Below are 17,689 nucleotides of genomic sequence, written 5' to 3' on the forward strand. Positions count from 1 at the left end.
ACACCACTGGGGAAACTTAGGAAAGGGTGCACAGGCTCTCTCTGTATTATTTCTTACAACTGCATATGACTCTACAATTATCTCAAAAGTTTAATTTAAACAATAAAAATTAAATAAAAAATTTTTAATGGAAAAAAAACAAAAACTACCAGCGATGTTTCTGTCTCCTGACTAGACACTGACTGATACACTAGCAAAGCAGAGATGCAAAACCAGGTGTTTTTTTCCTCCTAGTTCAGGAATCTTTGCATTGGGGCATAACAAATGTTTAATTACATGGATACACACACACACACACACACATCTCCTAATTTTTATTAAATTCAGAGAACATTGTTGTTCCGTTGATACAACCTACCAGTGGGTAAAGAGAAAAGAGTACGAGAGAGTACTTTTAGCATTGACAGGAACTGCAGGTTTTGTTCTACAATGAATGGAAGGAGTAAAATAAAGGAAACTAGGCCCCCTCTGACATTTCCCAAACTTTGATAGTCCCCTGACAGTCTAGCCTTCTAGTCTTACTTTTCCACTCTGTCTTTCATTAAACAGAGTGGAAATTTGGCACCATATCCTAGATAAACATCCAGGTGTCTATGGTTTTGAAGGACAAAAGTTCTCAGTGCTATCAGATTTCGGCCACTGGTAGAAAGCATGATGACAACACATACTACAGAAATTGATTGTTTCTGAAGACAGTACCTAAGTCGTCACAAAATTAACTGAAAGTTATGTTGACAATCAGTAGTACTAAAATCTGCTTTTTTCACTTAAAAATGTATCTGAGAAAAGAGTTAAACAACAGGATACTAGAACTTCTATATCTTCCATACAAAATAGTATTATTTCAGCAAACATATAAAGTGTCCATATGCTAGACACAATACTAGATACAAGATTCTCAACACAATTTTTTAAAAGCTTGGACTTTCATATATTTTGTAAAGGTAATTATTTTATTAATTTTAAAAATACCATTTGTGAGCCAGCCTTTACAATTGAGAAGGTGATACAGATGCAAAGTTAACCAGTTTTTACTTTGCCATATACATATTTCAACTATGTTTTCAGGGAAAGCAATATTATGATCATTAAAACATGGCTTTGTAGGCAGATGGGCTTAAATAATGATTCTGCCGTTCACTAATTAGCCATATAATCTTTGGAAATTTGCTTGATGTCTATACCCACTTTTCCCCCCTTTTCTTAAACAGAGAAAGTTGCTAATCTGAATGTCCAAATTCCAAGACATAAATTGGACCACATTTACTAGTGAGCAAGATCAGCATGCGTGAAAAATTTAGCACATGGATATGGTTCTTTTTTCTGCTTTGTGTTGTTCCTTATTGGTACTGGGTAAGATGAGTCAGAGACCAGCATCATGCACCTCTCTTAACGTAAGCTGAAGAACCCAGCTCATTGCGTCAATAGCTGAGCTACCCTATGAAGCCAAACAAAGGGTGGTAAGATTCCAAAATGTAGATTTAGATCTGGTCCAGATAAAGGCCTTGTACATGTTTAGGCTGGCCTGTATGCTTGAACCCATTTTTTACCAGAGCACTTGCTGGAGTATTGGGCACTCGTGCAGGTAATAATAAAGTGATACCATTTGGTCTTATCTTTTTACTGTATGTCTCCCTTGACAACCCCACAGCAAATTATGAAAACTGATGGGGCAGGATTGAGAATTCTTTGTTCTTTTCATAACACCATCGTAATAACCGTAAAACCCCTACAGTTACTTCCAAAGTTCTTTAAGCCTTGGTTTTCTCACCAGTATAACAGGGGTAATAATACTTAGCTTATAGGATTATTGTGAGAATGAAATGATATAATAATGTGCAAAGTACTTAGCATACAATGACCGAACTATCATGGGAGAAGTTATCATTATCATTTTTATTATTAGCAGTAGTAGTAGGATAACTTAAAACCGCGAGCCCGCATCATAATCCTATTTGTAGATAAAACCAATCTTTTGGGAATCTTTGCATTTTTCAGCTTCTGGGGCAAGTCATTCATTGGAGTAGAGCGGGTATGGTTCGACCAGTGAAGAAAAATGGAAATTAGTAAATTTGTAAAGTGCTGCAATGACTATTTTTGATATTAAGAATTTAGACATTTAATTTTTTATGCTTAAAATAGAATCCTAGAAGTGAAATATTTAGTCAAATGGTAGAAAGAGTTTCAAGGTTCTTCAATAATACTGTCAAAGTGTTTCCCAAAAGGGTAGTACCAATATATTCTTTCATCAGCAATGTAGAGTGCTCATTTCACTATCAAAGCTATTTTTTTAAAAAACAATAAAAAATTAAAACTATTATAATAACCTCCATCTAGAGAGCATGTTTAAGTGAACTATATTATTATATTACTAAATATTACACATACATAAAACCATAGTATACATAGAAATAATTTATTAAAAGCCCTCATTCTTTGATTTATCCATGGTTAAGACTGCTATTAAAACAAGAAGACACAAGTGTTCATATTGTTTAACAAACTATAAGAAGCTCTTGCCCTAACCACCAATGGGATGGTATTGGTGTTAGGAGGTGAGGCCTTCGGGAGTAGTTAGGCCATGAGGGAGGGATGAATAGGATTCGTGCCCTTATAAAAGAGACCCCGACAGCTCTCTTGCCCTTTCCACCATGTGAGGAGACAGGGAGAAGTCAGCCCTCTGTGAACCAGGAAGCCAGCTCTCACCAGACCCCAAACCTATAGGCACCTTGACTTTGGACTTCTCAGCTTCCAGAACTGTGAGAAATAAATTTTTGTTGTTTATAAGCCACTCAACCTAGGGCATTTTTTTTAATAGCAGCTTGAACAGATGAAGGCACAAATTAGTACTGAAAAGTGGCGGTGCTGCTGTACCAAATGTCTAAAAATGTACAAGTGGCTTTAGAACTGGGTAATGGGTAGAGGCTGGAAGAGTTTTGAGGGGTCAGCTAGGAAAAGCCTGCATTGCCGTGAATAGACCATTACGGGCGATTCTGGTGAGAGCTCAGAAAGAGAAGACCTGTAGAAAAAGTCTCAATCTTCTTAGAAAATACCTAAGTCATCCTAAAAAGGATGGTGATAGAAATGTGGATGGTAAAGGCCATTCTGATGAGGTCTGAGGGAAACGAGGAACATGCTGGAAACTGGAGGAAAGGCGATCCTTGTCATGAAAGTGGCAAAGAACTTGGCTGCGTCGTGTTTGTGTTCTAGTGTTTTGTGGAAGATAGAATTTGCTAGCAATGAATCTGGTTATTTTAGCGGAAAAGATTTCTAGGCAAAGTGTTAAAGGAGAGGCTTGTCTCCCTCTGACTGCTTACAGTAACACTTGAAAAGACAGAAATGACTTACAGATGGAATTGTTAAGCAAAAAGTAAGCAGAACTTAGAAGATTTGAAGAATTCTCAGCCTATCCATGTTGCAAAAAATGAGAATGCTAATGAGATGGCCAAATGCCCCTTAGATAAGGAGATGAGTATGAATCTATAGAAACCAGCCATTATTCTTTAAGACAAGAGTTGCCCTAAATGTGATTCAGAGGTCATCACGGTTGTCACTCCCATCACAGGCCCAGAGCGCCCTGGCCCAGGGCGCACAGCTGGCTCTACCTAGGTTTCAAAGGACGGGGATGCCTGGCACAGCCACAGGTGTGTGACCTCAATCCAGGAAAGCTGAGGGTGTGGGACTCCAGCCCAGAAGAGTTGCAGGGCCCCCTGCATTAGAGCCACTGGGGGGAGTGGGACATCCAGTCAAGATATGGGCGTTTTACCTCGTTTGCCTTGTTAGGTTTTAGACTTAACTTGGGACCCGTTATCCCTTTCTTCTTTCCTATTTCTCCCTTTCGGAATGGATATGTCTATCCTATTCCTGTCCCATCACTGTATTTTGAAAGCACAGAATTTGTTTGGTTTCATGGGTTCACAGCTGGAGAAGAATTTCCCTCATGATGAGGTGCTCGCCCATATCTGATTTAGATGATATTCAGATGAGACTTTGGACTTAGAAATTAGAGTTGATGCTGGAGTGAGTTAAGACTTTTGTGGCTGTTGGGATGGAATGAATGTACTTTGCATGGAAGAAGGACATGAATTTTTTTTGGGGGGGGGCGGGGTCTGGGGCATCAAGGGCAAGCTCTGAGAATTATCTACAGAAGAAAACTTTGGTTGTTTATCAGCCACTCGGGCTACAGTATTTCTGTTATAACAGCCCAAACAGACTATGATAACAGCCACAGGAGGTAATGACGGCAGAAGGGTCAGGGCCTGGACTTAGATTCTCAGTAGGGAGACTCACCCAGGGGAAGGGCCACCTGCCTGGAGGTGATGAAGGAAGTTGTACTGGTCAGAAAGCATACTGTGTACCGTTACGGGGTTGCTTATACAGTTATGAGGTGGTGGCAAGAGTGTTCAAGCACTTGAAAAGAGGAGCGTTTAGAGCTGCAGTTAGGCCATATGGGGGTTCAGAATGAAAAACCCCAAGCTATGCCTCATAATAATCTGAATTTGTGCTCAGAGATGTTCAGCCAGTCAGCTCCCCTTTTAAAAAATCACAGATAAGCTCAAAAGAGAGCACGTCTCCATGCAAAGATTCTTCTATTCCAGTTGTCCTAAACCAAGTGGACGACTGCTTCAGGGGTTTTCTCTTTTGCCCAAACTCCACCTAATGAACTTCTAAGAGCATGAAAAAAAATGTGGATTGTTTTGAGCCAAAGTCAGCTTTAGCCAAGGGCGAAAGAGAAACTTGTGCCCCTCCCTTAACTACCTAGAAGAACTTGAATTAGGGACCTTTTCCATAAAAAGAGACCATCAGAGAAAACCTCTTTTGACCTAGCTATAGGGCAGAGTAAACTTCTACTTATTAAACATCTGCTCTTCTTATCATCCTGCAGTGATGCTTTGAGCCCCTAAGGCAACTTACCTCATCACGAGCTCCATGTCTTATATACCCATTTCCCTCTTTGCCTCTGAACCTCTCTCATGCATGTGGGGGTCTGACTCTCTCTTGCATGCAGGGTTCCCATACATATGTATGTATTAAATGTGGTTATTTTCTCTTGCCAATCTGCCTCACGTCTAGTTGATCATTAGACCAGCCAGAAGAACCTTGAGTGTAGAGGACACGTTTGTACACCCCCACAGCTACACACAGAGGAGGACCTGACACTCATCAAGATGTTAAGTCTCAGGAACTCTGCTGGGCATTTAGATGCTACCTCACGTAATAGGACAGGGATAGCTTTCTGCTGTTAATAGGGTTCTTAACAGGACACCGGTAGGACTTGAGGACTAAGGAGGAGTAGCACAAACCAAGAACAGCTGTAAGTCAAGAGGGACTAGAGATCTGGTCAGTATGCAAGGCAGGGACTCAGGGGGTGTGAATAAGGCAGAGACCTTGATTCCAGAAATGAGTACAAGGTGGAAAATTGGTATCAGGGACACAGTAGAACAGTAGCTATGGGAACTGGGACACAGGTTCAGGGAATCTTATATGGTTGACCATACTGGATTCTCTCATTATCAAGAGAACCATACCTCCTTAAATCCACTGGAATGAGGACAGGATCTTTCTAGATTCTGAGACCATCAAACCCAGAAGCTGCTTCTGCTGGATGGAATCAGACAGTCTGTATCTGAGCAACTCCAAATGACTGCTCATCGTCTTGGTGGCTTCCCTCTATTGAGTCTCATAAGAAACCAGATGCACAGTCACATATTGTACAACTGGTATCTAAACAGGGCTCTTTGGGATTGGTCAGTTTCAAGAAACTGAGTATGAGGCAGTGGGTTCCAGACGGCTATTCCTCACCTGTGTGACACTGGCCATGGGTCTACACCCCAAATGTCACTTCAATTTCAGGGACAAGAGTTCTAGATAAAGAACAAATTCTAAGAATCTGGTCTATGTAAGCTTTTACAGATGTTGCTCTCAGCAACTGGGAAGTTTAATAAAATTGCTTTCTAACAACCAGATACATTAAGTAGACTATACTTCACACATGCTTTTGACATTTTGAAAGTACTTTAGCATAGTAATCATCAAACCAACAGGAAAAGCAACTTTCTGGTCTATAATAATTGAGGGCAGTGGAGTGTATTCTTTTCTAACTATTCCATTCTTCTGTGCTGTGGTTGATGACCACATAAAATCATAGAAAATAATGACACCTAGTGTCCAAAAATGATATTCTCAGAATATGAAGCTGTGAATGGTGCCGATGTGAACACAGATGGGGAAACCATGAGATCCGCCACACGCCTTTATAGAAATACATAAAAACGTAATTTTTCCTTTGTTCACTAACAAAAGAGGGAACTTTCCTACTGTCTTCATTCTCTCAGGACTTCAATGAAGTCTCAGGTTCCTTTTAGGTAGGTCAGGGCAGACTATAGAGGAAGCAGCAGGGGGTGACCCCGGATGCCAACAGAACCGTGTCGCCAGAGCAAAATCCAAACAGACTCCCCACATCAACTTGGGGGATGATTTTTTTCAAGCTCTGGCAACATACTCAATCAATTCTTAGCTATCTGGTAAAATAAAGTCACTAGTAATTTCTTTTAAACCAAGTTTCGAAAATGACTCCATTTACATCCTCTGTTTTGTCAGGCTTGTGAGTGAGGCCACTGGGTAGTTTCCTTTAGAATTTGGACTCACCTCCGCTATCCTTTTCTTCAGGTTGTCCTTACCCATGTACGAAGCCTGAAGGGAGATGACATTCTCTTCTTTCTGAATCAAAGTTGTCAAGACACTTTTAAAGTTGTGATATTGTTTTAAGAGCTCCAAAACTCTTTCACATTGGTCAAGGCTACGAAGGGAAAAAAATGTAAAACAGCTCAACATCTGAAAATAACAAAACCATTCTTTTTCTCTTTTTAAGTATCCTATAATAATGACTAGTAAGTTGTAGAAGCACTTTTCCTCATGACATGGTTTATAACAGTTTTACCAATTTAACCTTAGAATGATGGCACATATATTTATCTGGCAAGTAGGGAGGTATGGTAGGATAAGGCCCCCAACCTCCAAAGATGTCCACGTCCTAATCCCTGGATCCTGGAAAAGTGTTACCGAAATGGCAAAGGGGACTCTGCAGATGTGATTAGGTTAAGAATCTTAAAATGGGAAACTTATCCTGGATTATCCGAGTGTGTGAAATATAATCAGAAGGACCCTGACAGGAGGGTTAGAGTCAGAACGTAATGTGACACAAGAAGCAGAAGTGAGAGAAAAATTTTTCCTTACGATTCAATGACCGAAGCTTTTGTGTTCTCCCACAAGAGTGCTGTATTTTGGCACTGTTGCCTCAGAGCTTTTCCTCTGCCATCTTTAAATTGTGGAAGAGAATTAGCCATCTCTTGCAAGTGCTTCTTCTCTTCTTCATATTCATCTAGGTCCTTATCCAGTCTGATTAGTGATTTTTTCCTTGATTATGAGAGAGAAAAGTTCAACAGCCAATTATTAGCCAATGTGATCTGACACAAACATGGATAATTTGAGGGAGCACACTAACTTTGTTTTCATGAGGTTTATGAAGACAAAAATTACACATCCCTCTTACATATTACAGCATTCAGGAGGCTCTCTGCATTTCTAGAATGCTCATTTTGTGTTTTAATTATAATAAATGTACAAAAACCAGAAACAGTAACATTTTTCTGCGATGAACACACTTGTAAAGGGTGTGTATATGCAGGTGAAAGAAAAGAGAGAGAAAGAGTACGTGTGTATATGAGTGAGGAAGAGAGCAGGAAAGACGAGATAAATAGTAGAGCACTGCAGCCTCCTAAGGAAGGGTGAAGGGGCCCACGGAGGAAGGAAGACACTAGGGAAATCTGTGTACAAGGAAGTCATTTGAACTAAGGGTTTTAATGTGCAAACTAATCCTGGAGGGATTAACTCCATTCACTCATCTAGGTCTAAAATGCTTTCATCATATACTCACTGCCTCTACTTCTGCTCTTCCAATTTGTCTTGGATCCATTCCCCTAAAGCTTTCACTCCCTATGGCTCCTCCAAAACTGCTCCTCAAAACCTCCAATAACCTCCACCTTGCCAAGTCCATGTTCCATTCTCAGTCTGGACCTTCCTTCACTCATCAGCAGCAGTTGCTTACATCTTCTTCCTTGAAAGGCCCTCTCTCTTGGGCCCCAGGACTCTCTAGATTTTCCTTTTACTACACTGGCCACTCCTTCTCAGTATCTTTGGCTGGCTCCTCTTTATCTCCCAGGTCTCCTAACATGGAGCGCCCCTGACCTCTTCTCATCTATCTTAGCTCACCCTGCTGGCAATCTTTTCCATCTCATGGCGTTAAATAGCATTCCCAAATATGTGCTGCTAGCCCAGACTTCCCTCCAAACTCCCGATGCCTTCTATTTTTAAGAATCTTGTCGATATCACTACTTCAACGTCAAACAAGTATACTGAACCTATTATCTCTCAAACTGAGCACACCTGATCTTTCAGTCAATACCAAATGAACTTCAGTCTTTCTCACCTCAGCCAATGGTAATGTAACAGAGTGAGATGCCCCGTCTCTGACTCCATCTTTTTCAAGCCTGTGATGTTCCCGGGACCTTTACGCGACTAGCTCCTGCTTAGTCTTGCATGCAGACGTGCTAATCATTAGAGGAATTCTGCATCACGCTTGAGTTTTACAACCTCTCCCATAGTCCCTTCCGTTGACACGAAAGAAGCCTGAACTGTATACTTTCTTGAGATGGATTTGAGGATGAGGTCTCCCATCTTCCCGGTAGGCTCCTTCTCGACCAATAAACCTTTCCTTCCTCAAACTCTGACATTTTGAGCTTTGGCTTTTGAAGTGTCATCGGGCACAAGGAACGACTGTGGACCAGTAACCATGTCTCCCATCTTTCTTTTACACCCTGTGTCCAACATGTCAACACATCTTGTAGACTCTACTTGCAAAATATGTCCAGTCTTAACACTTTTCACGCCTCACCACTGGCACACACCACCATCATCCCTCTCGCCTTTGAACAGGTCAAACCAAACTTTGCGTCCTCCTTTGACTCCTGCAGTCTATGCTCAACACATCAGCCAGAGAGAACCTGCTATAATGAAAACCAAATCATTTCTCTCTGCTCAGAAACCTCCAACGATTTCCCAATGCTACTCAAAGAAAGAGCTAAAGTAATAACAAGTCCCTCCATGAGCTAAGTTACCCAACCCACCCGTTAACTCTCTGATCCCCTTTCAAACCTCTTCCCCTCACGGCTGAACCTCTCATTGCCTAGTCTCCCCTCAAACGTGCCAGGCCCAGTTCCATAGCGGGGCTTTGTACCCACTGCTCCTTCAGCCTGAAAGGCTCTTCTCCAGGTAGTCACTTCGCTAGTTCTCTTCATTCCATCTTCCTCAAAGGTCACCTTTGCAATAAAACTGTCCCTGACGACCCTATTTGAATTGCAACCTCCTCGTGCTTCCTTGCTTAATTTTTCTCCATAGCTTTTATCACCATCAAACATACTGAATATTTTACTCTCCCTACTACATAATAAGCTCTAGGAAGGGTAAGACTTTTTGTCTATTTTGTGAACTGCTATGTCCCCAGTACCCAAAACACTACATGTTTCTTATATTAATAACTAAATTAAAAATTAACTTATTATTTATAAATGTATATCCTTCATTTATAAATTAACATCTAATTTATTTAATATTTCTAAATCTACAACAATTTATTTATAATGAATTAGTCACTAAATTAGGAATTAGTTTAACACCGCATGAAGAACTGGGGACTGTAGGAATGAAAGTCTCACAGAGACTGAGGTCACAGGGAAATTTCAGAGCGAAGAGCCTGATCAGCTAGAGCCCCAAAAGAGCACTGAACTCGAGGGACTAGAGGTGGGTAGAGGAGACAGAAAGTGGGAGAGATTTAGAAAGGGGTGGGGAGCTCCACAGAAGTGACTCTTGCTAACGGTTTTTGTTTTCAGGACCTAGAGGCCAACTTTGAAAGCCAGAATGAAAATTACAGCATTCATATTGAACACCACCAATCTCCATTTACCCCAATTCTGGTCTGTCTCCAGAATCAACACTAACCTTAATTACCTCAATCCGATGCCCCCCACTCAGTCCCCACCCTAATCTTGCTGGGAGGAGAGGAGGAAACCAAATAATGAAGGAAGAAGTAGGAACAAGGTGTGGCCTGTGGGTCTGCCACCACTTGTTTATTAATGTGTGGATTTTTTCAGGTCATCCCCCATCAAGAGAACACCGTAATAAGTACACAGCACTGAAGGGACTTTGAAGCAACTCATTCACTTTATACAAATCTAATTTCACTATATTTTGTCCGTGAGAATGAACATTTTAAAGAAAAAGAATTACATAACATTTGGTAACAGCACAATATCATCAAGTAGGAAATTTATTTGAAGTCTAGAGAAAAGAATGCTGAAAGCTGAACAGAGTGGGATGGAACAGAAATAGAAAGACATAGGAAGTATTTGTTTCACCTAATAGATATTTGAAAATACAAAAGAGTGTCACCTTGCATGGAAATGCATGGAAACAGTACTTACCGTTGTTTTACAGCTGGAACAGTCGGATCCTTAAGACCAATTTTACTGATTTGATTGTACACATCTTGAATATTTTTCAGGAGCTCATTATTTTTGAAAACACAGGCCTCCAGTAATTTGTCTTCTTCGGTGAGTTTCTCCTGTCCACCACTACGTGTTTCAAGTAAGTTTTTGGACAAAGCATCAAGAAGTTTTTCACAGGAGGTGTCTCCACCCCGTTCAGCATCTTTAAAGCTCATCCCAATCATCTTCAAACGTTTATCCAAATGTCTGGCTTTCTCTTTCATCAGATAAATTTCTCCCTCTTTATTTTTTACTGTCAAAGTCTGTTCTGGTGCCACCTGTGTATCTGAGGCTGGAAGGTCTGTAACCATCTCAACAGAGAGTTCAGCTGTTCTCAGAGAAGCCAAAAAATCTTCCAGAGCCCTGAGGGCATCTTTACTCCTCTGGACTCTGTGGCTCATTTCTTCGAGTTGTGTTCTGTGTTTCAGTATAATATTCTGCATCTCATGTAGATCAAGTGGGTGTAATTCCTTGGACACAAAGTTGCCCGACTGCTCCAAATTGTTACAGATTTCAATCTGCTTTGCTACTGAATCCTGGATATCCTAAAATAAAGGTAAGAAAAGCTGAGAAGACTGAGGCAGAAAAAAGAAATACTGCACGTCAGAAACTAACCTCAAATTATGTAACTAGACTTAATCTAGAAAACTGCTTCTCAGTTTAATGAGTTGTTTGAAGGCTGACAGTTTCAACAGAAGGAAACATTTTAATTACAAATGATCAGATGATCCAGCTGTTTTATTATCTGATACCTTTCCTATGTTTCAATCCCCAAGAAAAAACAAGTAAATAAATCTTCTGCTTCAGTGAAAATAATTAGAGATACCGTGTTTCCCTGAAAATAAGACCTAACCGGAAAATAAGCCTAGCATGATTTTTCAGGATGACATCCCCTGAACATAAGCCCTAATGCGTCTTTTGGAGCAAAAATTAATATAAGACTCTGTCTTATTTTCAGGGAAACACGGTAGAACTATTGAGATATCTGTTTATAATCTGAAAAATAAAATAAATACTTTTTATTTACAATGGGATTTTAGAATAAGTAAACTGCAGAATATGCCTATATAAGCACATGTGTGCAGTATATTTAAGATTTTAGTCATTGGAGGAGGCATTCATAAGGAACCCTTCATTTTGAATTCAAAGCCACAGTACCTATGTCCAAATTTGAAAGGAATTAAAGAGTTGAAAAATAAATAACGAGTCTAAACTATGGAAAATTTTTCCGTCATGGCTTATATTATAAATACATACTACTGATGTATAATTAAACATGTATAATTAAACATCAACATATATAAATCTCCGAGGAACTGATCATTCTATAGATATATTGTGAGAACTTATTTTACCCTCAGGTTTTGGTAAATGCCATCAGCATCAGTGAGATGAAATTCTTGAATGGCCATTTCATGGAGAAAAAGCAGGTCTGAGCCACAGAGAAGGAGTGATTCCTTCTCCACAGGTAACATAATCTGCAGCGCAGTCTCCAAAGACTCCATTCTGAGTGAAAAAGAAATTAGACGTGAGGGAAAAACACAGAAGGATATCCCATAAAACATATGAATGTCATTACTCAACCAAGAACAGAAAACAATTGTCCAATAAAATATATGCGATAATATGTACAGATCATCACATTAAAACCCAAACTCAGCAATCCAAAATGCCAAAGAATGAGTTGTTTGCTATACCCAGGTATTCTTAATAGTTTAATAGATAACACACTGAAAGGAAAATTGTAAAATATACTAAGCCTTTCCCATCCTTTTGAAAAACGAAGTACTAACTGTAATTTAACTTTGCCTTCATGACAAAGAAGCCTCACTATGAATACTAATTATTTTATTAGTGGAAATATAATAGAGTTCTACAAATAGGCTCTACCAATAATAAAATAAAATGTGTGACCCTGGATAATTAACATGTAGACTCTGAGGCTCAGTTTCCTCCCATGTAAAATGGGGATAGGTACCGGGGATACACATCCTCCGTACCGGGGTAATCACAGCACTCTCATTTTACAAATAAGGTAATCAAGGCCCAGAGAATTTATGTGACATGGCTAAACTCATGCCCAAGAGGAGACAGTGGGAAGAGCATGGCTTTTTTAACTCAACAAGCTTTGAGTTGCATTTAAGTTTCTGGCCAGGGGTGTGGCTTGGTTAGCCTCCCTATATAACCTCTCTATCCGATTGCTCATCAGTAAAATGGCAACCATAATGGTAGCCTGTCTTACGGTTGTTGTGACAATAAAATAACACAGTACAGCACTAGCCCAGCTGAAAGTAGCATTTAAAAAATTTAGTAAACTCATTAATAGGTCTCAGAATTATACCTGGTAGTAAGAGCCCTCTGAAACTCTCTTTCTTTTCCCTTTAATCTGTCTCTTGCTTTAATCATAAAAGGCTTCTTAATGTCACTTGCAAGCTCTTCTAACTTCAGTGAAGTGATTTCAAACTCTTTCCAGCAAGCATCAGTTTCATGTTTTAAGACCTAGATGAAACACATACATTAATTTATCAACTAATGGGTTAACAGGCGCAATTACTCTAGTCTTACAAAATGAGACATCCACCAACTGTGGGCACAAAGTTTCACATAAAATACACTAAAAAATATTTCCCAGCCATCCATAAGTGAAGTATCCTTCCGAGAACAATGAGGATTCATCGTGAAGTCAAAGGAGTGAAGAGCATGGCTTTCCGGGAAACCACACTCCCTTCCTCTAAGTTAGGTGCACAGGATACAACCCAGAAAGACATATAGATGTAAGAACAGCTATTCTGTTTCCTCTCGGTAATAAATTCTTTTTTCTCTCTAAACTAAACGAAATTTGGAGCACACCAAAACTACTTCTATCAAATGAGAAGTGAATAACATTAATTTATGATTTATAATTAAACACCTAAAAATTATATGCCATTTCAGCTCATCTTGGTTCTTTTATAAAAAAAAAAAAAAAGGCACCGCTACAGAATTTTACTGCATGCTCACCAGTATAATTGGTTTATCACTTTCCCCAAGGATTAATATAGCTTTTGTAACCAGTTCATTATTCAGGCCCTAGAGTAAGATCTCAAGACAGTTTCTTAACTGCATTGAAAACATGCTAAATCCATCATTTGAACAGAGATTTTAACATATGAATTTTGCTTATTTAGAAGGAAAATAAAAAAGAGCCAGACAGTAGAGTATGGCTCAGGAACTGGCATCACAAAAGGAAGACAGAAACTAGAAAATATGAGAGGACATTGTAGGTACCAGCCATAGCCCTTTCTCTACCTGGTAACTTTTCTGTGAAGGTTCACTCTAATATACCTCCCAGCATACAAGTAGTGCACTGCAATGCACAGATCATTTTCAAAATAAGGAACATATGTATTTGTAGAGCTTACAATTGATGTGCCCAACACTACATTGTTTTTTTCTGTAGCTCCTGAATCAAATGCAATACTTCCTCTGATGGCTTTCCAAGAGGACCATCCATCACTTAAGAGAGAAAAGTCCCTCCACTGCCTGCTCTTTCCTTAGTGCCCAACATCTGATAGAAATTGTGACAATTTGGTTAAGGTGATGAACAACTGAAACAAATATGTACAGTCACTGGTTTTTCATGTTATTATTAATTTTAGAGCAACATGGAAGCAGTGTTGGTTGAAATTGCCTTTAAACACATTGTTTTCAGCAATTCATCTGAAACCCTCATTCCCATCCCCAGGCACGATCCAAAATTTTGCAAATCACAATATCTAGAGTATCAAATTAGAGCATGAGCAAGAAATTAGAACCCCGAACCAAAGTCCTTCCTGGGTTTGGTGCTTGCACGCAAATCACTTTCTGGAATTGGGTGACATTAGAAATGCAATCCAACAAAGAAAGTTCTTTGGAAACCCTTAGCATATGTGACATCAACCAAAATGGTAAAATCTATACTCATGGTGGTATTATTTTCTAATAAAAGATAAACTTCTCTAATAATATTTTCAATAATTACCTGTAGATCTGTCAGTTTATCCTGCAGACAAGCACTACTCTTTTCCTTATCACTAGGGAAATCAGAAGTAATCCTGAATTTGTTATTTTGCAAGTGTAGTTCAAGAGTTTCTCTGTATGCATCATACCTGGGAAAAATTAAATGTGACATTACATAATTTAAGAAATAAAACAAAAACCTTTGAAAATTACTGTTGATTATGTATAAGGAAACCCCAGGGAATTTCTGTTTGCGTTATTGGACCACATGCAAAAATTGTGACTAAAAGGTTAAAAAAAACTCATTACAGTATAACACGTTTGCTTTGATGAAAGATTTTTGGTGGGCTTTCCAGTTATTTAAAAGAGTTTACCTCTCTAGTAAACTATTTATAGATGTATCGTGATCCTTCTCAAACTTCTCCATGTTTTCTTCCTGTTGAGGATTTAACTCTGATTCCAGACTCAAATTCTTAATCAACTCCACTGCCTAAGCAAATACACAAATAGAAAACATAGTATCTTCAATGTACTTAATTGTCTAGAAAAAATAACACTATAGTACAAAGGCACATGTTGATTCTTTATACCCCAAACCAGGAGATGACACAATTTATTTGAGGTTTCTCAGCTCAGAGAAAGGCCTTCTCACAGGACAGAGGAGATTTATGACTAAGTCTCACTTTCTAATTGGTTTGTCAGCACGGTAGAGGAGTTCTCTCAACCTCTACATGCTTCTGCTTGCGACTACATAGCCATCGTCACAAGTAGACAGAAGCCTAGCATGCAGAAGCAGACCTCTGAAAACAAATACACCTCATTCCTTCCCTCCACCTTCTGACTGACCGTCGGGGCTGTGATACACAGTAAATGCCCACTTACCCAGAATTCTAAATGAAATTTTAATTCCCGAGGAAAGTAAAAGACATTAATAATAATGAGAAAAAGACAAATGATAAATGAACTAGTTCATCTCAGTGACACTGAGGCTTCTGTACAGATTAAACTCAACCTCTTATACTCTCAATAGTAACGTGCAGTCAATGTGTACTCATAATGGTCCAAATGGTCTCTTTTTGAAAGACCTGTGTAGCCTCAGAGGGAGATTAAGTTATGCTTGCTGTAACTTTGGTTCATTTCAATTCTTTGAAAAGCAAGCTTCCTTGCATTATTTAGGTGGGAATTTCAGCTGATGGAAACAGTCAGATAATTAAAACCAACAGTTAACGAGAAGTGGATTATTGTACATATGGCCTTTTTCATTCGGTTTACTTCCAACATACATTATCCCCATTTAACACCTTTTCAGTTGATGGCTGATTATCTGATTTTGCAGATGACACCTCACTGTGGCCATTCCTTCCTCCATTCTCAGATGTGTTCACGGTACCCCTAGGAAGGAATCAAAATGGCATATTGAACTAGAGGGAGAAAAATGAAGCCTAAACATAATGAACAATAATAATTTTGATTTTGCAAGAGGCTTTCTCTCATTTTTTTCCCTGATGCGTAGCTATTCTTACGAAGAAGCACTAACTTGTTTTTCGACGTGCCTCCCACTGTGGGTTGCAGGGTCATGTGAATCTCGGAAGCACACTTTCGAAGTCTCTCTATCTTTTGCTCATAATCCTTGAGTGCTCTCCTCACTTCTTGTTGACGCTTCTGTGAAGTCAGCTCTTCACACAGCTCCCGCAGGACATCCATGTGGTGATCAAGCTGGTACAGACTGCCTTCCTCAGAGAAGCAGGCCTAATTGAGGAAATAAAGCAGGAAATGTGTTTCAAATAAGTTTACATAATTAGTCCATGAGGATTAGAAACTAACAGATGTGTGTGATTTTAACAACACAGTCTTTTACAGATCTGTCCACTGTGTGCCTGGTGTGGTAATGGTCACCGGGAAAATAAAGATGAGGCAGTCAGCCGTAACGCAATTTGCCACAATCCGGAAATGTAGTGAAGGAAACCAAAATACATCACCGCAAAATATACCTCTTTGACAGGAAAATTATTTGGGGATGAAGGCTATTAAGAAGCAGTAAATGAAGAAAAAGATTCCCCCTTTTGCCTAAAAACAAGAAATAAAGTCTCCTTCTACTGGAGACAAACTCTTATTAACTTAGGCACCAGAGGAATCTGCAAACAAACCTAGTTAAACCAATCTAGTTACTTTTTCACCATTCACTACCCCCTGGCCCAAACCCTTGTCTTGTCAGTTCTTCACACGTGTATTGTTTCTTTGTCTATAAGGGATAAACAATGCCTGCTCTAGTCACTTCTTTGGGTCTTCAATCTCTTATGAAAGTTCCCATAGTTCATGTAAAAATACAGTAACACGTGTACGCTTTTCTCTTGTTAATCTTTGTCAGTTTAATTTTCAGACCCAGCCAAGGACCACAGTGGGTGGAGGAGAACTCTTTCCTCTCCTACATTAGTCACACAAATAATGAGCATAAATTGTGACAAGTGTGGCACCACCGGCCTTCAGGAATCAGAAAAAGCCTATTTTACATAAGGGAACCATCTGAGTTCCATGAGGAAACAAGGGCTAAGAGTATTCAATGTAAAAGGGGACAGAGGGCTTTCCTCGTAGAAGGAGCAGCCAAGAGACGAAAAGCTCCAAATGTTCCGAAAGGACCGGTAGTCTAGTGAGGCCGGAGGGCACAGCATAGAAGACACACTGTAGGCAGGTCCTGGGCCAGACAGTGAAGGGCTTGCATGGCCCCCTAAGGAGTCCGGAGGTATCCTGGGAGTAATGGTAAGCCAGTGACACTCTGGTGATGGGTTTGGAAGATGATGCAACCTTCATCATGCTGAGAAAATAACCCAAGCTAAGAGAAGTGGCAACACCGATAGAAAAGAAGGAAAAGAAACAGCTGTTCTGAAGAGTAACAGATGGGACCTGGCAACTGACTCCATTAAGACTGAGAGGGAAGGAAAGGGGAAGGAGAGGAAGAGCGTTCTGAGATGGCAATACCTTTCATAACCAGGATGTATAAGAGGAAGAAGCATTTGAGAAGAGATATTATTGGTCCATGTTTGGACACGCTGAATGTGAGGTCTCTGAAGAACACTGGTGATATCTCCATTAGAAACAGAACCTAGAGCTCG

At 39.6% G+C, this 17,689-nt stretch overlaps 1 protein-coding gene across 1 annotated transcript in view; it reads right to left on the reverse strand.

Moving 5' to 3' along the window:
• The window catches only part of SYNE2 (spectrin repeat containing nuclear envelope protein 2), a 287,952-nt gene that overhangs the window by 161,429 nt on the left and 108,834 nt on the right, over positions 1 to 17,689 (reverse strand). The window contains exons 24-32 of the mRNA XM_033106953.1: positions 16,117 to 16,328; positions 15,881 to 15,971; positions 14,954 to 15,069; positions 14,602 to 14,728; positions 12,943 to 13,100; positions 11,957 to 12,107; positions 10,539 to 11,146; positions 7,237 to 7,416; positions 6,649 to 6,799 (exon numbers count right to left, since the gene is read on the reverse strand). Coding sequence (XP_032962844.1) covers positions 6,649 to 6,799; positions 7,237 to 7,416; positions 10,539 to 11,146; positions 11,957 to 12,107; positions 12,943 to 13,100; positions 14,602 to 14,728; positions 14,954 to 15,069; positions 15,881 to 15,971; positions 16,117 to 16,328 — 1,794 coding nt within the window. The remainder of the gene's footprint in view (positions 1 to 6,648; positions 6,800 to 7,236; positions 7,417 to 10,538; positions 11,147 to 11,956; positions 12,108 to 12,942; positions 13,101 to 14,601; positions 14,729 to 14,953; positions 15,070 to 15,880; positions 15,972 to 16,116; positions 16,329 to 17,689) is intronic.

Source organism: Rhinolophus ferrumequinum, chromosome 6, assembly GCF_004115265.2.
Source record: "Rhinolophus ferrumequinum isolate MPI-CBG mRhiFer1 chromosome 6, mRhiFer1_v1.p, whole genome shotgun sequence".
In the NCBI taxonomy this organism is placed as follows: Eukaryota; Metazoa; Chordata; class Mammalia; order Chiroptera; family Rhinolophidae; genus Rhinolophus; species Rhinolophus ferrumequinum.